At 40.7% G+C, this 16,998-nt stretch overlaps 1 protein-coding gene across 3 annotated transcripts in view; it reads left to right on the forward strand.

The window, feature by feature from the left end:
- NCAPD3 (non-SMC condensin II complex subunit D3) overlaps positions 1-16,998 on the forward strand; it is a 28,936-nt gene that overhangs the window by 9,178 nt on the left and 2,760 nt on the right. For all 3 annotated transcript variants that reach the window (XM_030022152.2, XM_041125482.1, XM_030022153.2), the window contains 19 exons: positions 1,785-1,858; positions 2,750-2,884; positions 3,663-3,883; positions 5,363-5,554; positions 5,892-5,989; positions 6,120-6,235; positions 7,656-7,763; positions 8,304-8,418; positions 8,514-8,621; positions 9,641-9,879; positions 10,644-10,723; positions 12,032-12,169; positions 12,495-12,628; positions 12,779-12,978; positions 13,585-13,695; positions 14,115-14,270; positions 15,059-15,228; positions 15,463-15,602; positions 15,716-15,793. In XM_030022152.2, coding sequence (XP_029878012.1) covers positions 1,785-1,858; positions 2,750-2,884; positions 3,663-3,883; positions 5,363-5,554; positions 5,892-5,989; positions 6,120-6,235; positions 7,656-7,763; positions 8,304-8,418; positions 8,514-8,621; positions 9,641-9,879; positions 10,644-10,723; positions 12,032-12,169; positions 12,495-12,628; positions 12,779-12,978; positions 13,585-13,695; positions 14,115-14,270; positions 15,059-15,228; positions 15,463-15,602; positions 15,716-15,793 — 2,613 coding nt within the window. The remainder of the gene's footprint in view (positions 1-1,784; positions 1,859-2,749; positions 2,885-3,662; positions 3,884-5,362; positions 5,555-5,891; positions 5,990-6,119; positions 6,236-7,655; positions 7,764-8,303; positions 8,419-8,513; positions 8,622-9,640; positions 9,880-10,643; positions 10,724-12,031; positions 12,170-12,494; positions 12,629-12,778; positions 12,979-13,584; positions 13,696-14,114; positions 14,271-15,058; positions 15,229-15,462; positions 15,603-15,715; positions 15,794-16,998) is intronic.

Here is a 16,998-nt window from a genome sequence, read left to right on the forward strand (position 1 = left end):
TGTGTATTCCCTGTTTAGTTGCAGACTCCTTGTGGCAGAGGATGCCTGGGTTTGTATCTGATACCCAGCTGAGCATACACTTGGCACTTGGCAAAACAAATTAAGAAAAGGATTGGATGAAAAAGGACTGTCTGGAGCTCAAGAGGATAGCAGAAATACAGGGCTCTCCTAGTCAGCGGAGGTGCATTAGCAAAGCTGTCTGGCCCGCGCTCGTGTTTGGCTTATGCCTGTGCTAATTTTGCACTTCTGTGAAGACCAAACAGCTCATATTTTAGAAGCAAACTAAATCTTAGCCAAGGGTAGTCAAAACATGCTAAATGCACAAGGGCAAAGATAAGAAGGAGGGTGGGGATAATCTGCAGGGTGAGGTATGCACAGCAGAATTACTACTGCCCAACAGCATACAAACATTATGTTCCCTTGATAGTTCTCAGCCATTTAGAACTCATGTTTTTTGTTTGGCTGGTGGTTTGGTTTTGGGTTTTTTTTTCTCTTTTCTATGTCACTGTGAGTAAAATCAATGTCAATTGGCAAAGCGTGATTATTTTAGCAGATTTGGTCACCTTTACAAGAGCTGGACTATTTTAATGGCAAAATCTTGCAATAAAAAGGTTCTGTGCTTTTTCTGTCAAGCTGTTCTCTGGAGGAAGATGCAATTGCAGTTAGCTGCCCATTAAGAAAGCACAGATTAAAGTCCCTTTTCTTTCTTTGGTAAAAAATTATTTTCAATAGTTCCCTGTGACTACTCCTTTTTCTTAATGGCAACAGAGTGGATCTCCACATGAATCTCTCTAAGTAAGAGATCTCTGAATTTGGCATATATTTTGGAAATCTTACTTAATGCTGTAAGAAATCTAACAAACAGCAGTAAACAGAACCTTAAAAGCAACGGTAAAAGTCCATTTGAATGATTCAAAAGGTGAGAAATAAGTGATTGTGGCTCTGTGTATTCAGCTGTGTATCGTTTAATAAACTATCATCTCTATTATGTATTTTTCCTGAGAAAGTGCAGAAATAAGGATGGATGGCTATGGAGAGTAAAATTTGAGGCCTAACTTGACATTCAGGGAGGGGAGATGTGTTTTGGTTTCCTTGTAGACTCTTAGGTTCTTCTTCGCAGCTGCCATTCTGCAGCCTCAAGGAATTCAGTCAGTTCATAAATGGAGTCATTTCCTCTCTAAAACACAGAAGTTCATATATTAATAATTTATACTCTGTGGAGCTCTGAGGCATAACTCACAAAAGGTTGTAAGCATTCTAAGCTGTCGGCATACAAGTCTGTTAACCTGCCTTGCGTCTGCGCTGGTTCCATTTGTCTGTGGTCTGCCCTCAATGTGCTTTTCCCACAGATGGCAGGGTTACCTGTGCTACAGACTTTTGTTAGAACTGTGCACGATTCATCTGATGAGCTTTCAAACTGTGAAGGTAGCCTAACATCTTTTATGCAGACAAATGAATAGGTCAGAAATTACAGATTTATTTTTTTTTCTTTTTGCTGTGTGTATCAAGTTATTTGGTGTCTCACTTTCTTTTGTGGTATGTCCTAAGATATATTTGCAAATGAAAGAACTTGGAAAAATGTTTGGGTTTTTTTTCCCCTCTGGCTTATACCTCATTCTAAATTATTTTGGGTTGTGTTCTGTTGTGCTTTGTTCAGTCCTCCTCTCTTGCCCTCTGAAAGTCTCGGGCAACAAATTGTTGTTCAGTTGAGTTCAGAGCTGTCTTCCTCCTAGTGCTGCTAAATGGTGATGTGGGTACTTTCTTTTTGTCACGGTTTTGGATAGGAAAAGAAGTCATGGCCATGCTGAGACTGAGAGCCAAGGATGAGAAAACCAATGTGAGGAAATCTGCTCTCCAGGTATGGTGTTTTTTGCATGCTTCCCTGTTCTCGGTGATTACCCAGAATGCCGTTAAAATAAATAATTAGGCCATAGTACTGTAGTGAACTGTATGTAACTTTGCCCACCTGTAGCTTCCTGCTATTCCTGCAGAGTGCCTACAGGGTAAATAATGCAAGCATGATGATGGAAAATTTTTCTAGTACTCTTGCTGGCATTCTCTTATTCTGTCATTTAGAAAGAGAGGCTCTTTTCAAATGTCAATAGGCATTTCAATTAACGACTTCCTTATAAACTGAGCATATTATCTGCTTAGTTTTTTGACCTTGTTAAGAAAGAGATTAGGTTATCTCCAGCCTCTTTTTGAGGTATGCATTGCTTTGCTTGTTGCTCAATTTTTTTAATGAAGTCATTAGCTTTTAAAGAGATATGCTTCAATGAAAATTTCATCGTTTTAAAAAAATATACGTCAGCTGTTGACTGCCTTCCTCTGATAGTCCCCTTCACCCCAACTCTTCCCACTCAGTTCATGCACTGATTTGAGCTTCTTAGTTAAGGCTTTACAATTCTTTTGTTTTAATGCTTTTTGATTAAAAAAAAAATCCCCTCTTCCTTATTACCAGGTAAAAGACGTGGTTCATACAAGAGACACATTATTTTCAAGGGGAAGTTGTAACATTCACTCTATCCAAATGCTGTTATAAAATCAGAATGACTGAAAAGATTCTTTCTGTTTTATTCTACATGTCTGGTTGTGCCCAGTACTCATAAACTTAATGTGATGTTTCACTCTCGTTGAGATAAATTAATCTCTAGTTACAATTGGTAGGGGGTAGGTTGTAGTTTTGATTTGCTACTCAATGTGCATGGCCTGTATTCCCAACAAAGTTATGCTGGTATTTGACTTCTAGGTTTTTATGAACATCCTGAAGCACAAAGTGATCCCTTGTACTGCAGAAGATTTGTCCACTCTTCAAGATCGTTGCCGGGACCCAGCTGTTTCTGTGCGGAAGCAGGCCTTGCAGTCTATAACAGAGCTCCTTGTGGTGAGAAAAAAATATCATGAATTCTAATACAGACCTGAGATGAGCAAACTGTGGGTTAAAAGAAGGAGGAAACAGACAAATCTGGTACATGTCCATTGTTCGTTGAGTGAATTTAATTTTATGACTGTGTTTTAATTTTTTTTATTACCTTTTGACTTGGAAGTCATGACTCATTCTTATACATACTTGTGATTTATGTAGAATGCTTCCAACTGTTGGAAACGTTTATTTTCCTGGCTGTTGATTTGTGTGTCATGGAGAAAATGTTTATGTTGCTGGCCTTCTCAAGTTAAAAAAAAATCTGAATCACTTTACTAAGATGTAATGTGTAGATGATAGCACTGCAATATTTTTCTTTCTTTTCTATTTATTCACAAAGGGTTAGTGACTTAGCTTTGGAGCATAGGGTTTATATTAAGCAAAGCTAATTTTATTTTTGTGTGTGTGTGTGTTAAATCATCTGCTGTACAGCTTTATTGCAATACTGTTATTTATAGGGTTTCAAAACAAATTATTACGGTACTTTAGCAGAAGCACCAAGTAGCTTGATCATAGATATGATCAAATACCTTGTGGTGTCAAGGAGATACAGGTTCCCTTGTCCCATATGCTGCCACATTGCAGTGCTAGTTGAGCAGTATGCTGGGGTTTATTAAAATTTATTTTCAAAGTTAGTAGCTGAATCTGGAGGTTTCTAGGCCTTTGCTGATCTTACCCATGCATACAGGACCCTCTAATGATTTAAAAATGTTTCTAATACAACGTGTGTTTCTCTCAGTCTCAGCACAATAATGTTCTAGTGCAAAAGGCCTGGTTAAATGGAGTGGTGCCTGTTGTGATGGACGCTGAAAGTTCTGTCCAAGAAAAGGCCTTGGATTGCCTTGATCAGCTTTTGTTGCAACATATAAAAAATTATAATAAATTCAGGAGTGAAGATGGAAAGCAGGCTCTAGCATGGGATCTCCTTACCCTCTTGACGTCAGAAAGCCAGGAGCTGAAGTAAGTGCATTTTTCCCTTCATTGTGGGCTCTCATGGCTTTTCTGTAATAGCCCTTTGTCCGATGTATTGGATGTTTTCATTGCCCTTACTATGTTAGCATTCAGGGACAAAATCCAGAATTTTTTTTACCTTTAATCCCATTAGAATACACAACTTTTTCTTTACAGAAGGAAATTGCCTATTGACTGGAGGACTAAGATAAGAGTATGAGTTTATACTCTCAGTGCTCTCATTCACTGTGTGGCCACAGACCGTTAGGTATCACAGTTTACATATTGTTTAAATGCACGTGCCGTCTATTGTGCAAGGACAAGAAACTAAATTTATTGGGTGAGGTTTTTTTAAGCTATTTGAATTCCCTGCTTGAAACAATCAGTATAAGTGCATATTACTGCTAGAGATAGAAACCATCATGTTGTGAGGTGCTTGTTTTGCTCTGACAGTTCTTGGGACAGAGGAGATGTCAAGCATGGACAAGCTGGCAGTTGGTGAGAAGAGTGCAGTTTTGCTCTGTGTCTTTGTATTTTTGCTTGCTGCTCTTGTTACCTGTGCTCTCTCCCTGAACTCAAGTGTTCATATACAGGAGTGTTGCATGCTGTTCTTGACGTGTTGATGGCAGCATGAATATTTAAGTCAAAAGGAGGTGTTCTGATGACAGAAGTAAGAGAGGATATATAAAGAAAGGAGAACATTGCCTTTTATTAATTCTGATGTATAATATGTTACTTGTCTTATGACAAATAGAGTTATTCTGCCTTTTGCAGAATGCTGTGGGAAGAAGCAGAAGAAATGGGATGACACACAGTATGACAAGGACACAACATTGATTAAAGACAGCTGTATGTTTATTACTCAACAGGGCATAATAGCTCAGAAATAGAAAATGAGATACTGGTTGTGCTGCCTTGCCAATTTGTGAAACTGTCAATGTTCTAATTTGGGCTATTTTATAACATAGTTTGCAGATTCATGGTACCTTCTTCTTAATGACCTTAGAGTACCTTGCAGCTTGATAAATCTCAGAACTCTTTCAACGTGAAGTAGGTAACTAGGGTTGAATAGAAAAATGAGAAAGTTATGGTGCCTTAACATTACTGTATCCTGTCCTATTATGGGTATTAAGTAACAAGTACTAGAAAGTCTTTGTTACAGATTGCTGAAATTATATTTTCTTGATCTGTCATGGTACCAGTTGGACCTTGTATTTTACTGACACAGAGCACTACATCCATGCTTGTATGTATGGCAGGTCTGTAGAGCGTCAGGATTGTGAACAGAAAGACTGAAAATATTGCTAGTAAAATACATAGTAGGAATCCCTATGTATTCCGAGTAGTGGGAATGACAAGCGATAGCAGCTTTGTTACATTGCCCAGTGTATCCTGGACAGGGATGTTGTTGTTTACTGCCAGTGTCTAAGACCAAGTGTTTTGTTTACTCCTCCTTTAACTTACTTTTCTTTTCTTTCTTTCTTGTAGCCATTACTTGAACAAAGCTTTTCAAATGTGGTCTAGACAGAATAAGTTCACCTCTACTTTCATTAATAATGTCATGTCTCATGTGGAAACGGAGCATGCTGTACCAGCTTGGATGTTGCTTGCCAAGGTGGTGGGTTCTTCACCCAAGCTGGATTATTCCAAGATCATTGAATCCTGGGACAATGTCAGCAGGTATGTGTGTGCTTTGAACTCTGTGCTCCATTCTGGAGGAAAGAGATGGGGATGAAGAGGAGGAACAAAGCAAGTGAGCACATTCTGTCCTTCCACAGGCAGATTGCTGTTTAGCTTCTTGGATCACAGTTCTTTATTCAGGCAATTGGTTCTGCAGCTAGGAGGCAAGCAATGGCCTGCAGATTTGTGCGGTAACCAACTCTTAAGCTTTTTGAGCTTTCATTTGGTTTGACAGGTCTGCCTTAATAATGCATATCCCAGATGAAAGGATTTTTCTACTGTGATTTGGTGGTGTTCCTTAGCTTAATGTTAGTTTGTCTGCTCTACTATTTTTCAGGCAGCGGAACATGAGCACTGATACTACAGGGCATATACTGTGTGTCATGGGTCATGTTGCAAAGCACCTCCCTAAAAGCACCTGTGAGAGGCTGATTGGTGAGTGGCCCTGAGAAACTGCAGAGGGGAAGGCAGGGTTCATGCCTCCCATCTTAACAGTTACTTCTTCTCCATAAGCAGTTGATAAGCTTAGAAAATGCTCATTTTATGTGTGTGATCTCGTTTTCAGATAATATCAAGTGCTGGCTGAGGGAGTCTCACTGTCCCTTGGAGGTGATTAGCCCAGCTGTAGAAACTCTGCAGAAGCTCTGCCATGCGTCTGCACATGTGCCGGAGGAGGCACAGGTGTGACTTAAAATATGTCTTAAAATAGCTTGTTTCACACTTAGAAGGGCTGTCTCTTGGAAGGCAGCTTCTGTCTCCAGTCTGTAGGTTGATTAGCTCTCTAAACAAAGAGGATCTGACTCCAGCAACTTGAGTCTTTTCTGCCCAGCTCTCTTACTTGCTTTACTGCAGTTGTGTTGGAGAGTATCCTGTAGCTAAGGACAGACTTGTAAGAAATCTTTCTTCAGAAGGATTTCCCTGCCCCCCTTCCCCCCCTTCCCAAAATACCTTGCATTTGCCTTCTGTCAAAGTTTACAGAATTCCTAAAGGAGACCTGTTGCTGTGCCTTTATGATAGCAGCTATTTCTCAGGCTTGGTCCAGTTTGAAGCTATAGGTTTATACTATAAGCTCTGATTATTCTATATCAGAGCTGCTGAAGGTACACATATTTCTAGACCTCTTTCATGGGATCAAACACGGAGTTAATAAAATGTCATTTGCACATTTCTCTTTTCTGCCCCCACATGTTCTATGCCATAGCTTTGTTTCACTCCTGTAGTGAGAAGGTGGGCTATCTTTTGCTGGTAAAATAGAGATCTAAGCCTGAGCACAGTCGCAAAGAAGCTAAAACTGATGCAGGTCTCTCTTGCTAATGATTTTTTCTTTGTGTATGTGTTACATTTCTCTTTCAATATTGATGACAGCTATTTTATAATAGGCATCCCAATAAAGTTTAGTAAAGAGTATGCAAAACTGTACAGTCTGTGCTTCAGAAGCCAAGGTGGATTAATGGCTTTTGTTTTTTCAAACGGGCAGTCAGAAAATCCTCCTTTGTAGGCATAGTCATCACAGTATGTTGGCTTACAACCAAATACAGGTGTTCCTGTACATTGGTCACTTTAGCAGTTCTAACAGCTTAGCTGCCATACATGTATGTATTTGGCTTCTTATGTTACCAGTTTTAGATGATAGAAAAAGAGAGATGATGCTTTATTTTCATCACAATCTGGTAGACAATTAGCTTTTTTGTTTCCCCTCCACCCCTTGGAATTCGCATCGTGTTTTCATTTGAATGGAACTGCATTTTCCAAACAACATTTAAAAATCCATAGACAACCTCAAGTGTGTTGGATATACATGAAACAGTCGTCTAAATCCTTTTTGTTTAAACCTGTGTCATACCTATAATGAAGTAAACTTGGGCCTGTGGATCATTAAAAGCCACATTCTCCAAGGTGTTTTGACACTTGTACACATCCTTTGATGTGCAGGAAGAATTTTAAAGCTCTAAGGCACTGTCTGGTTTATTTCAATAGGACTTAAGATTATTAAAAGTGTATAAGGACTTTCAGATTAGGGATTCATGTGTGGACAGATATTACAGCTACATTTTGTTTAATTAATAAAGTGCCAAATTATTTTTTTTCAATTATGGAACAGGAGCTGCTCAACCAGGTGTATGGAGATTTAGTATCCACCTGTGAAAGCTGTATTTCGAATATAGTCCTCAAAGAGGATGGAGCAGAGCAGCTGCAAGAAGATCTCTTGGTAAGTTTGGTTCCCCTTCACAGATTGGTCCAAGTATGTAGGGGTACTTGAAACTGGTGTTCCTTAAAGTTCACACCAATAACTGCGTTACGTAGGAAAATACTGATGTGCACACCTTGTGTGTAAGCTCATCGTGAAATCTGGTATTTATGGGCCTGGGAGCATACAACAGTTTTATACATCAGCAATTGCTTTAAGGATATGATACCCCATGTATTTTTAATAAAATGACACATTTTTTCCTTTGCTCTTCCACTCATTTCCCAAACAGCTCATCTAAGAAGTATAAGTCTGTAAAACGCGTGGAATGCTTTGAGGAGTATTTCAATATTATTAGTAGATGTGAGGGGGTTATAGCGTATTAAACACACCCACACACCATTTCTGTTTCAAAGCTTCACCTTCTGTTCTCTAGCCACTCTCTTGAAAGGACTGAGGGAATTTTAAGTTGTTTTTGGAGAAGTACCATACCGACTCCTGCTGATTTAATTTGCAGCTCAGCCATTGCCTTTTGACTGCAGTGTTGCTTTTTCTCTGTAGGTGAGACACCTCTTCATCTTGGGTGAGGCTGCACAGCTGTGTCCAGCCAAAGTGGAGAAACGCATCTTTCTTTTGATTCAGTCCATTCTGGCTGCTTCTGTCAACGAGGACCAATGTGAGGGTCTCTCCATACTGCCTTTAATTTTGCATTTACAGACAACACTGTTTACCAGAAAAGTATGTTTTCATTCCTGACCTGTTCTTTCCTAGTGTCTAGTTCTCCTGATGGTGAGGCAATTCCAGCTTCTCAGCCACTGTCCCAGTTCAGAGGATCAGCCATGCCTCCAGTGGTCAGAGCTCATGCATTCATTACTCTAGGTAAGTACCATCCTGCAGTAGAAGCGTGCCCTCGTGTATCCAGTTCTCAGCCTTTCTGATTAAAGTTCGGCTCAAAAGCTGTGTCAGTTGTAACAGATAGCCACAGTGCTCAACGTTTGCATTGCCTCAGCTCACAGCTTTTAGCAGTGCAAATATCCATGGTAACAAGTTGCATAAACCATAAAAATTCTGCCGTCTATGTGACTGCTTCTCAAGGTGATTAATGCATTAATAGTGATCGATAATTAGCAACGTCCTTCGGAATTGTACTGTCCTTGTACTTGGAGTTGGTTGCTGTCTGGCTGAAGGATCATCTTACATGTAGTAAGGTGCTCAACAGAGGATGAAGAAAACTTGATGCTTTTGATGCAGTTTAGAGCAGAATGCCTGCACATAGTGACTTGTTCTCAGCATGAATGAAGAGCTTCTTTGAGAGAAGCCTGGTCAATCTGCATCTCCACTGTTTTGGAGAGTACTAAGTGGAAGTTCTGGGTTTGAAGTACTGCTGTGGTTAGGAACAAGTCTTTTTTCTTGAAGATAGATAGTATTATTTTTTCCTTAACTGCTTTGGGAAGCTTAATACTTTTGTACAGAGCTTAGAAACAGTTAGGGAGAAGTAATGTTAGAATGCAGGCTATTTTATATTAAGTTGGTTTAGTGATGCTCTTAGAGGTGGGTGTCTCCCTGCTATGCCTATGACAGCTGGGGCTGTTCTTTTTAGCTGCTTTGAATAATACCCTGTACACAGAAATAGTTCTCTCTGAAGGAGGGAATTTGGCATAGAGACCCACACTATAGGTCTAAGAGGAGTTTGGAAGAACTCCTTGAAGTATCATTTCTTTGAGAGATCGTGCAGATTGCTCATCAAGTTTCAGCATGTGTTTCTTGTTTATTCCCCTGTTTACTTCCTGATTCCTTTCTTGGCTCATATTGGACTCAAAGGAGGCAGTAAGCTGGGCTGTGGTGGTTAGGAGCAAGAATATATTCACAGCACTGACAGTCTCATCTCTGTTTCACAGGTAAATTGTGTTTACAGCATGAGGATCTGGCAAAGAAATGCGTTGCAGCTCTAGCTCGAGAACTAGAGGTGTCACATGATGTGGCTGTTCGCAATAACGTTGTCATCGTTATGTGTGATTTATGTATCCGCTACACATCCATGGTGGACAGATACATTCCCAACATTTCATTGTGTCTGAAGGATCCAAATCCCTTCATCCGTAAGCAGACGCTGATCCTGCTTACCAACCTTCTGCAGGTAAATAGGGGTTCTAAGCATGTATCTGAGAACCTGATTCAAGTACCTCTGTTGTGCTGAATACTGGCAACCTGAGCAGTGGGTGTATTGCTTGTACCTTGATTAATCTACAGTTAATCAAGAAGACTTTATGTGTTTTGTTACTGCTGTTTTGGTTTTGTTTTTTTTTTTGCTAGCTAGGCAGAAATCATATAGAGGACACTTAACACAGTTGGATAATGAGACTATTTTTAGTCAATGGTTACCTCTTTTCTTGTCTTCTCTTTGTTTCTTTGAATTCCTTTCAATTTCACTCCTATATGAATGAATATAACAAGCATCACAGCACCTTTTTCTCCTACTGTCTCTGCTTATTGTTCTAAAGATGTAAATGTTGAGAGGCTCAAGGTGTTTACTCTCCCAATGTTCATATGAAACCAACCAAGGCAGATTTGGAGTGCATTTGGCTCCGAGAACAGTGTTGAAGAGCATGTGTGCCTTGGGATGGGAGAACAGATTTTTCATGTTTCTACTTTTTTATTGATACCTGTGGTAAACCTAGATGCTTGCTGCTGTGGCATTTATGCTGTTTAAAGCATCCTCCAAAACATTGTCTCCTTGGGGTTTATTTTGTGTGCCTCCAGCTGAAGTTGTATGGCTTGCTCATTTGCCTGATGTACATTCTGCTAGGCTCCATGAGATACTGTCCTGACTACAGTCTGAAGGTTCATACTAGGTTTTTCCTGACTGAGGTTGAGAATTTATTGTCTGCCAATTTCTTACAGGAGGAATTTGTGAAATGGAAAGACTGTCTTTTCTTCCATTTTGTCAGCGTCTTGGTGGATCCAAATCCAGATATTGCCAGGTAAAATACTCATCTGTAAAATAATGAAGGGATTGAAGATCAGAGATGTACTCAAAACCAGTCCCCGTCTTGCACCTGCAGCATGCAAAGAAAAATTTCAGTGAGAGAGCAGATGGTTCTCCCATTAACCTCTTCACTCACAAAGTTGTTCATGCTTTAGGGTCTGCAGTGGTAGCAAAGGAGTGGTGAACCTCTTTCCAGGTCATTTGAAGGTCCCAAGGTAGCAAGCTGTGTGTTCTTGGCTGTCTTCAAAACATGCAGCTCTGCTCTATTTTTGACTCTATTATCCAGAATAAAAGGAATTTTTGAAACAAGCCTTTATGAAATCTTCCTCATGGTTTTCAGATAGGCTCTGTCTTGAGTACTGGTTTTGTTTTAGGAATAGGATTAAATAGTCTCTTTTTTCTTATATGGCATGCCTTGTCTTTGTAAACCTTCTACCACGTTTTGTAATACTTTGACATGTACGCGGAATTATGCATGCTGGCTTTAAGTGCATGTTTATGAAGTTTTTGTAGGTTTCAAAGGCTCAAGCGGCTCTGTTACGTAAGAAATGAGTGTGTGGCACATTTCTCTAAGGATGGTAGATCACGCGGGGTGCTGGATGCAGAGGAGGCTTGGACACCTTGCTACTTGTTTCTACCTGGAACAATCAATCTGAAGATTGGTGTTTCCAGGGCCATCAACCTATCATTGCTTACTAGTGCATATTTACACATTCTTTTCTCTTCAGTGAGTTTTTGCTATGTAAAAATGTCTTTCCAGTAGATGGTGACATTGCAACATCATGTTCCTAGAGCTTTAGCTAAGGAACACGGTGCTATTTCTTTGGGAGCGTTTTTCTTTGCATCTGCATTCAGTGACTGCATCCAGACAAAAACGCGTTCTTCGAGTCTGGGATTGACTTGCACCTCTTGCAGGACTTCTGGTGATTAACTTTTTGCAAAGTACTCTTAAGTGTCTCAGACACAATGGAACTTAAGTTATTTAAATAATGAAAGTGTTGTGCCTGGATTCAAGTTGAAATTTATTTCTGTCTCTGTTTACTTTAATGGCAAAAAAATGAAGTAGTATTGTGGATGCTGAAAACGCCTGTCTCTTTCTGGATGAAAAAAGGCTTAAAGTCAATGAGCTGATATCCTTGCTCAAGTCCACATGGAGCTGGGCAAGAATTAAATGTGGTATGGAGGGAGACTTGGCAGAGGAAAACCATCCTCCTGCTTTACAGCTTGTGAACCCTACACTGTGTTTCAGGAGTGGCTTCTAGAAGCTACCTGCTGATAAATTCTTTCTTTTCCTCCTTTCCAGGTTTGGAGAGTTCTGCCTGGTGCATCTCTTACTGAAGAGGAATCCAATAATGTTCTCCCAACACTTCATTGAGTGCATCTTCCATTTCAATAGCTACGAGAAACATGAGAAGTACAACAGGTTCCCCCAGAGCGTGCGGTCAGTTGAGCACATTTGTATCTCCTTGTTGCTAAATGATGGGCTGTCTGGCCATACAGCAAAGTGCTCGTGGTGCTTATAATTATGTATGCAGTACGGGGGAAACAGCTAGGGGAAACAGTGTTAAATTAAGAGTGTCCTGCCTTCCCCGTGACACTTTTGGGAGGACTTGTACATGTAATTTGTGGGAGTGTGTGGTTATCCTAACAGGTTTATGGGTCTTGAAAGTGACATTCACATATTCCTTGCTGATTTAAAGTCTTGTTATTTCTGTGAGTTCGCATAATGTGACTTGGCCCTTGTAAAATGTCTTTCTCTGCCACAGGGCGAAGAATCGCTTCTCTCTGAAGGGAAAAGATAACAAAGAAAAAAGGATGCGTATCTACAAGTTCCTGCTAGACCACTTTACTGATGAGCAGAGGTTCAGCATCACAACAAAGATCAGCCAGAGCATCCTAGGTCAGGATCTGTCTTTAAAAATCTGGCAAACAAAGAACTGGTGTCTATATAAAACCATTAGGCTCCCACTCCAGCTGTGTTATCTTCCTGTCTTTACTGGCACTGCTGTTTCCAGTAAAATGGTTCTTATTTCTTCCCTGTGTGTTCCAGCATGCTTTGTGGATAATGTCCTTCCTTTGGACCTTGAGGCCAGTGAGCTGCTCTCGGATACGTTTGCAGTCCTTAGCTGCAAAGAAATCAAGCTTTCAACTATGAGATCAAAACCCGATGAAGACATTCAGGCTGATGAAGATGAAATGGCAATGGCCAATGCTGTCATGGAGGCAGCACAAAAAAAGCTCATCTCGCAGGTGAATGGCACTTGATCTGGTGTGGGAAGAGGACTGGCCACTATACTGGGAAGAATTTTACCTTTCTGTGGTGGAGAAACTTGTGCAAAAATTATCCAAGTAATATGGTGATGCCAATGACATACTGTGTCCGTAGGCTGTTATTCAGGTTCTGTCTGTAGGTCCACTCTGATCAGAGGGCACCTGTGGAAGTGCCATGTGTTGTAAATTAGAACATTATGGCTAGATTTGTGAAGGATACTTGTACTAGAGGGGTTAGTGGGATTGATCAGAAATGCATTTCCTCTGAAGTCAGTGAAGCTATGCTAGGCTAAATTTGTTCTACGGATTTCTTATTGGTACAGCATTTGAGCATAACAATAGGTTTTGGTGCACTTTTTGGCAATTTGCCTTCCATGTGAGAACTGAGTGACTTAGTGATGTATCTTGAAAGACTCCACTTAGGTTAAAAGCCTATGTACATGCGTGCAGTGTAAGAGCAGGCTTAATTGTGGTAATTCCATTGATATGGAGTAGTAACTCCTCTCACTTAGACCATTCATCTAACCACAGAATGGCTTCTCCTTTATTGCATTGTGTAACTGTTCATGCCTTGTTCAAACAAAGGTTCAAAAGAAAAACTTTGTAGAAAACATCATCCCAGTGATCACATCACTGAAGTCTCTGATGGAGCAGAAGAGGATCCCAGCTCTTGGGGACCTTATGAACTACCTACGGGTAAGGGGAAGTGTTTTCTTGTTGGGTTTTTTTTTTCCTTTCTTGAGTTAATGTGTTGGATGTGCAACCAGTAATGGAACGAACAGCCTTCTTAGAAGGAAATTTAGAAGGCATATGATGTTGTGACACTGCCACTGTGTTAAATAATGTAGGAGGTGGAGGGATTTTAGATAAGGATCTCACAGTGTGTTACGTGTGAGCCTCCTCAGTGGAACGTGGGCAGAAAGCTTGAATGCTGGAAAGCTTTTTCATGTTCTGAAGTACAAATTGGAATCAAAACTCTTTAGTCTGTTAAAAACACCTCTGCTCTACCAACTGGTATTTCCTTTTGCACTTAAGCAGCTGTGATCTGAATGGAGACATGAATCAGTAGTCAAGAGAGATTTCTGAAAGAGTTTAAACATTCCTTATTGCTCCAGGAAATGATGCAAGATTACCGAAATGAAATCAAAGACTTCTTTGCTGTGGACAAGCAGCTGGCAGCCGAGCTGGAGTATGATATGAAGAAATACGAAGAGCAGCTGGCCAAGGAGAAGGAGTCAGACCAAGAGCAGGTCTCGGCAGCACAGGCAGAGGTTGTTGGTGTCATTAACTCTGTACACATACTGTCTCCTCTGCTAAAGTTTCTGTACACATAACACCCAGATTCTGTATGTCTGTCGACCTTGTTACAGCACTTCTAACAGAATGGTTATGTCATGTTCTCATGCCTCTTCGCATTTGCTGACAGAAGCTTTGGTTTCAGTTATTTAATACATCTAGAACGACAACAAACAACACACGTTAGGCAAACAGGAGCAGCAAACAATTAATGTAAAAAGAATTCAATTTAAAGGGAAAACTAAGTCTAATTTGCCACTGGCTGCGCTTATGTGTTGTATTGTTCTCTATTCCCAGAGTGATAAAGATGATAAACAGGTCAAAAAGAAAGGGGTTCATTTTGTCTGACTTTAGGTGTATACAGAGTGGAAACTTTTATCTGTCCTAGTCGTGCCGATCCTCTCTTAAAGTCAGTGTAAAGAAATAAGTATGTGCTTGGGTCAATTGTCCTGAACTATTTTAGATACCTACATTAGGATGAGATGACTTCTACCCTGGAAGTACCATTCTCTCTCTGCTGACTTTAAAAGAGCACCTATATATAGATCTCTAAACTAGGGCATATGTATCCAATCAAAACTTCCTATTTGCGTCTTGTTAAAATTTTGGCCATTAAATTCTTTCTCTGTAGCGCCCTTTTATATCCATCACACAAAGGGCAGTTCTTAATCACGCAGCAGGTAGTTCTAAGCGTCTTGTATCTAGGGTTTTCTACGCTTGTATCCATTGTTAGACATATGATCTTTTCTCCTGTTTTCTATAGCAACCTCCATCTTTGGAGAGAGCTGTACTTTCTGGTGGCTGGAGTAATAATGCTCAGTCTCCTCTAAGTAGGAGACAGTCCTTGCCACCTGGATCAAGTCCTTCCTCTGTGCCTTCTGAGTGTACTACATCTATTACTGATGTTCTGAAACAGCCGTTACTCAGTCACAGGTATGGGTTTCTGTTTGTGTTACCAGTTACGATATTCTGCCGGGCTATTGCTTTGCTTATCCACTCCTTACTTAGTGGTATGAAAGTCACCAGTGTTGCAGCATAATCTTCTCCATTACATCTCGCGTTTAAGGGATTGGGAGGGGACAGGTCGCTCTCCTTATTACACACATCTCATCTGGGCTTGCAGAAGGAAATCACTTCACTGTTTCTGTCATGGTTTTTGCCCTGTAGGCCAGCATCCTTGAGCACACTTGCCATCCTGAACTCTGCCAGGAAAGCAGTGGAAGCCAAAAGCAAGCAACGCAGCAAGAGTGTTGGAGGAAGTTTATCGGCTGTATCGCTTCCATCAAGCACAGCTGGCAGCAAGCGAGGTAGGAAGCTGAGCTGGCATTGGACTAGATCTAGTTGACACAGCCTGATTGTTAGACTCGAGGTCTCTGAGTGAATGCATTTCTATTCTTAATTATTTCCTTGTTATTTCTAGTATCCTTTCAAAGCCTGAATCAACAGTCTACCAGAGAAAATGTTTCTGTGGTGGGCCGCGCAATCAGCACGCCAGAGCGTAAGTATAACCCAAAGGAACCCTTTCCAAATTGGGCTGAGCACTCATTCTCTGAGACAGGTAGTAATGCATGGCTCCCCTAACGAGCAGAAAAAATTAGTCATTGATAGCTGTAGATATTTATTTATCTAAATGGTTGTAGTAAATAAGAACCGTTCTGAAATAGAAGGTCTCAGATGAATGATGTACACAGGAAAAGTCAGTCCAATACCGTCTCCATTTACATGTCACAGGGTATTATAGCATTGAGTCAGTGCAGGAGAGCATTTATTTTGGGCTGCTGAAGTAACAGAGCTACTGCCCTTTCTTCCTTTATCAACTCTGGGATGCCGAGGAGGCATGTTGTCGTGGTTCCTTAATAGTATACATTGCCCAAAGTGTGCAACGTTCTGTTGCATTGAGACACTTCCTCTCCTGAACTCTGGAAGCATAGCTTAGCATTTTTAGACTGAATTACAGAACCCTGCTGTGGAGGGAAATACTCACGGTCTGGTCCTTTTCAGCTCTAAGATAGGGGGTTCCTGTTGTCCAAACAAAGGATCTCAGGTGAGTTATGACCTGCTTCTAGAGCAGGCAGTGAGCTGTGACAACTGCAAGAGAACACAGAGATCTGCTCAAGTGGGATTAATAACCTGCACAGTCACTTCTGAGTGTGTGTGTCTGTTCTATCCTAAGAAAGAACTGAACTGAGCACTGGAGAAGGAATGATTTGGTTTTTTTACTCTGCTGTGGAAATTAAAAATACACAGAGAGGAATCTCTAAGACACAAATTGTGAGAGTCTGCTGCGCTTATGTCCATTGCAGCTGAATTGCCATCTCACAAAACCTGACCTTCAAAAGTTAGGTTTTATTGGAATGCTTTCTGACAGCCCCGCAGCATTTTGCAGTGTCGCCTTCTGCAAGCGCAAGAGGCGGTTATAGTAAAACACAAATGGAGCTGAGCTCCAGCAGTAGATTCCCTTCCTTTATGTCAATTCACTGCTGAACTCCTTTAGGGCATCTCTGTTGTAGTGCGAATTTTCAGTGTGATGAACACCCTCATGCGCTCTGGAGAGAGCTCCAATTAAGTTGGGGAATATAGGTAAGTGTCTGACAGGTCAGCTCTCATTAGGCAGTTGTGAATTGTTGCGGGGAGGGGTCGATGTTCCCGAAGCATAGCTATCTGACCACTCTTTGCCTGTATCTGTGCAAATACCTGAGCTGC

Source organism: Aquila chrysaetos, chromosome 8 (genome assembly GCF_900496995.4).
Source record: "Aquila chrysaetos chrysaetos chromosome 8, bAquChr1.4, whole genome shotgun sequence".
Lineage (NCBI taxonomy): Eukaryota > Metazoa > Chordata > Aves > Accipitriformes > Accipitridae > Aquila > Aquila chrysaetos.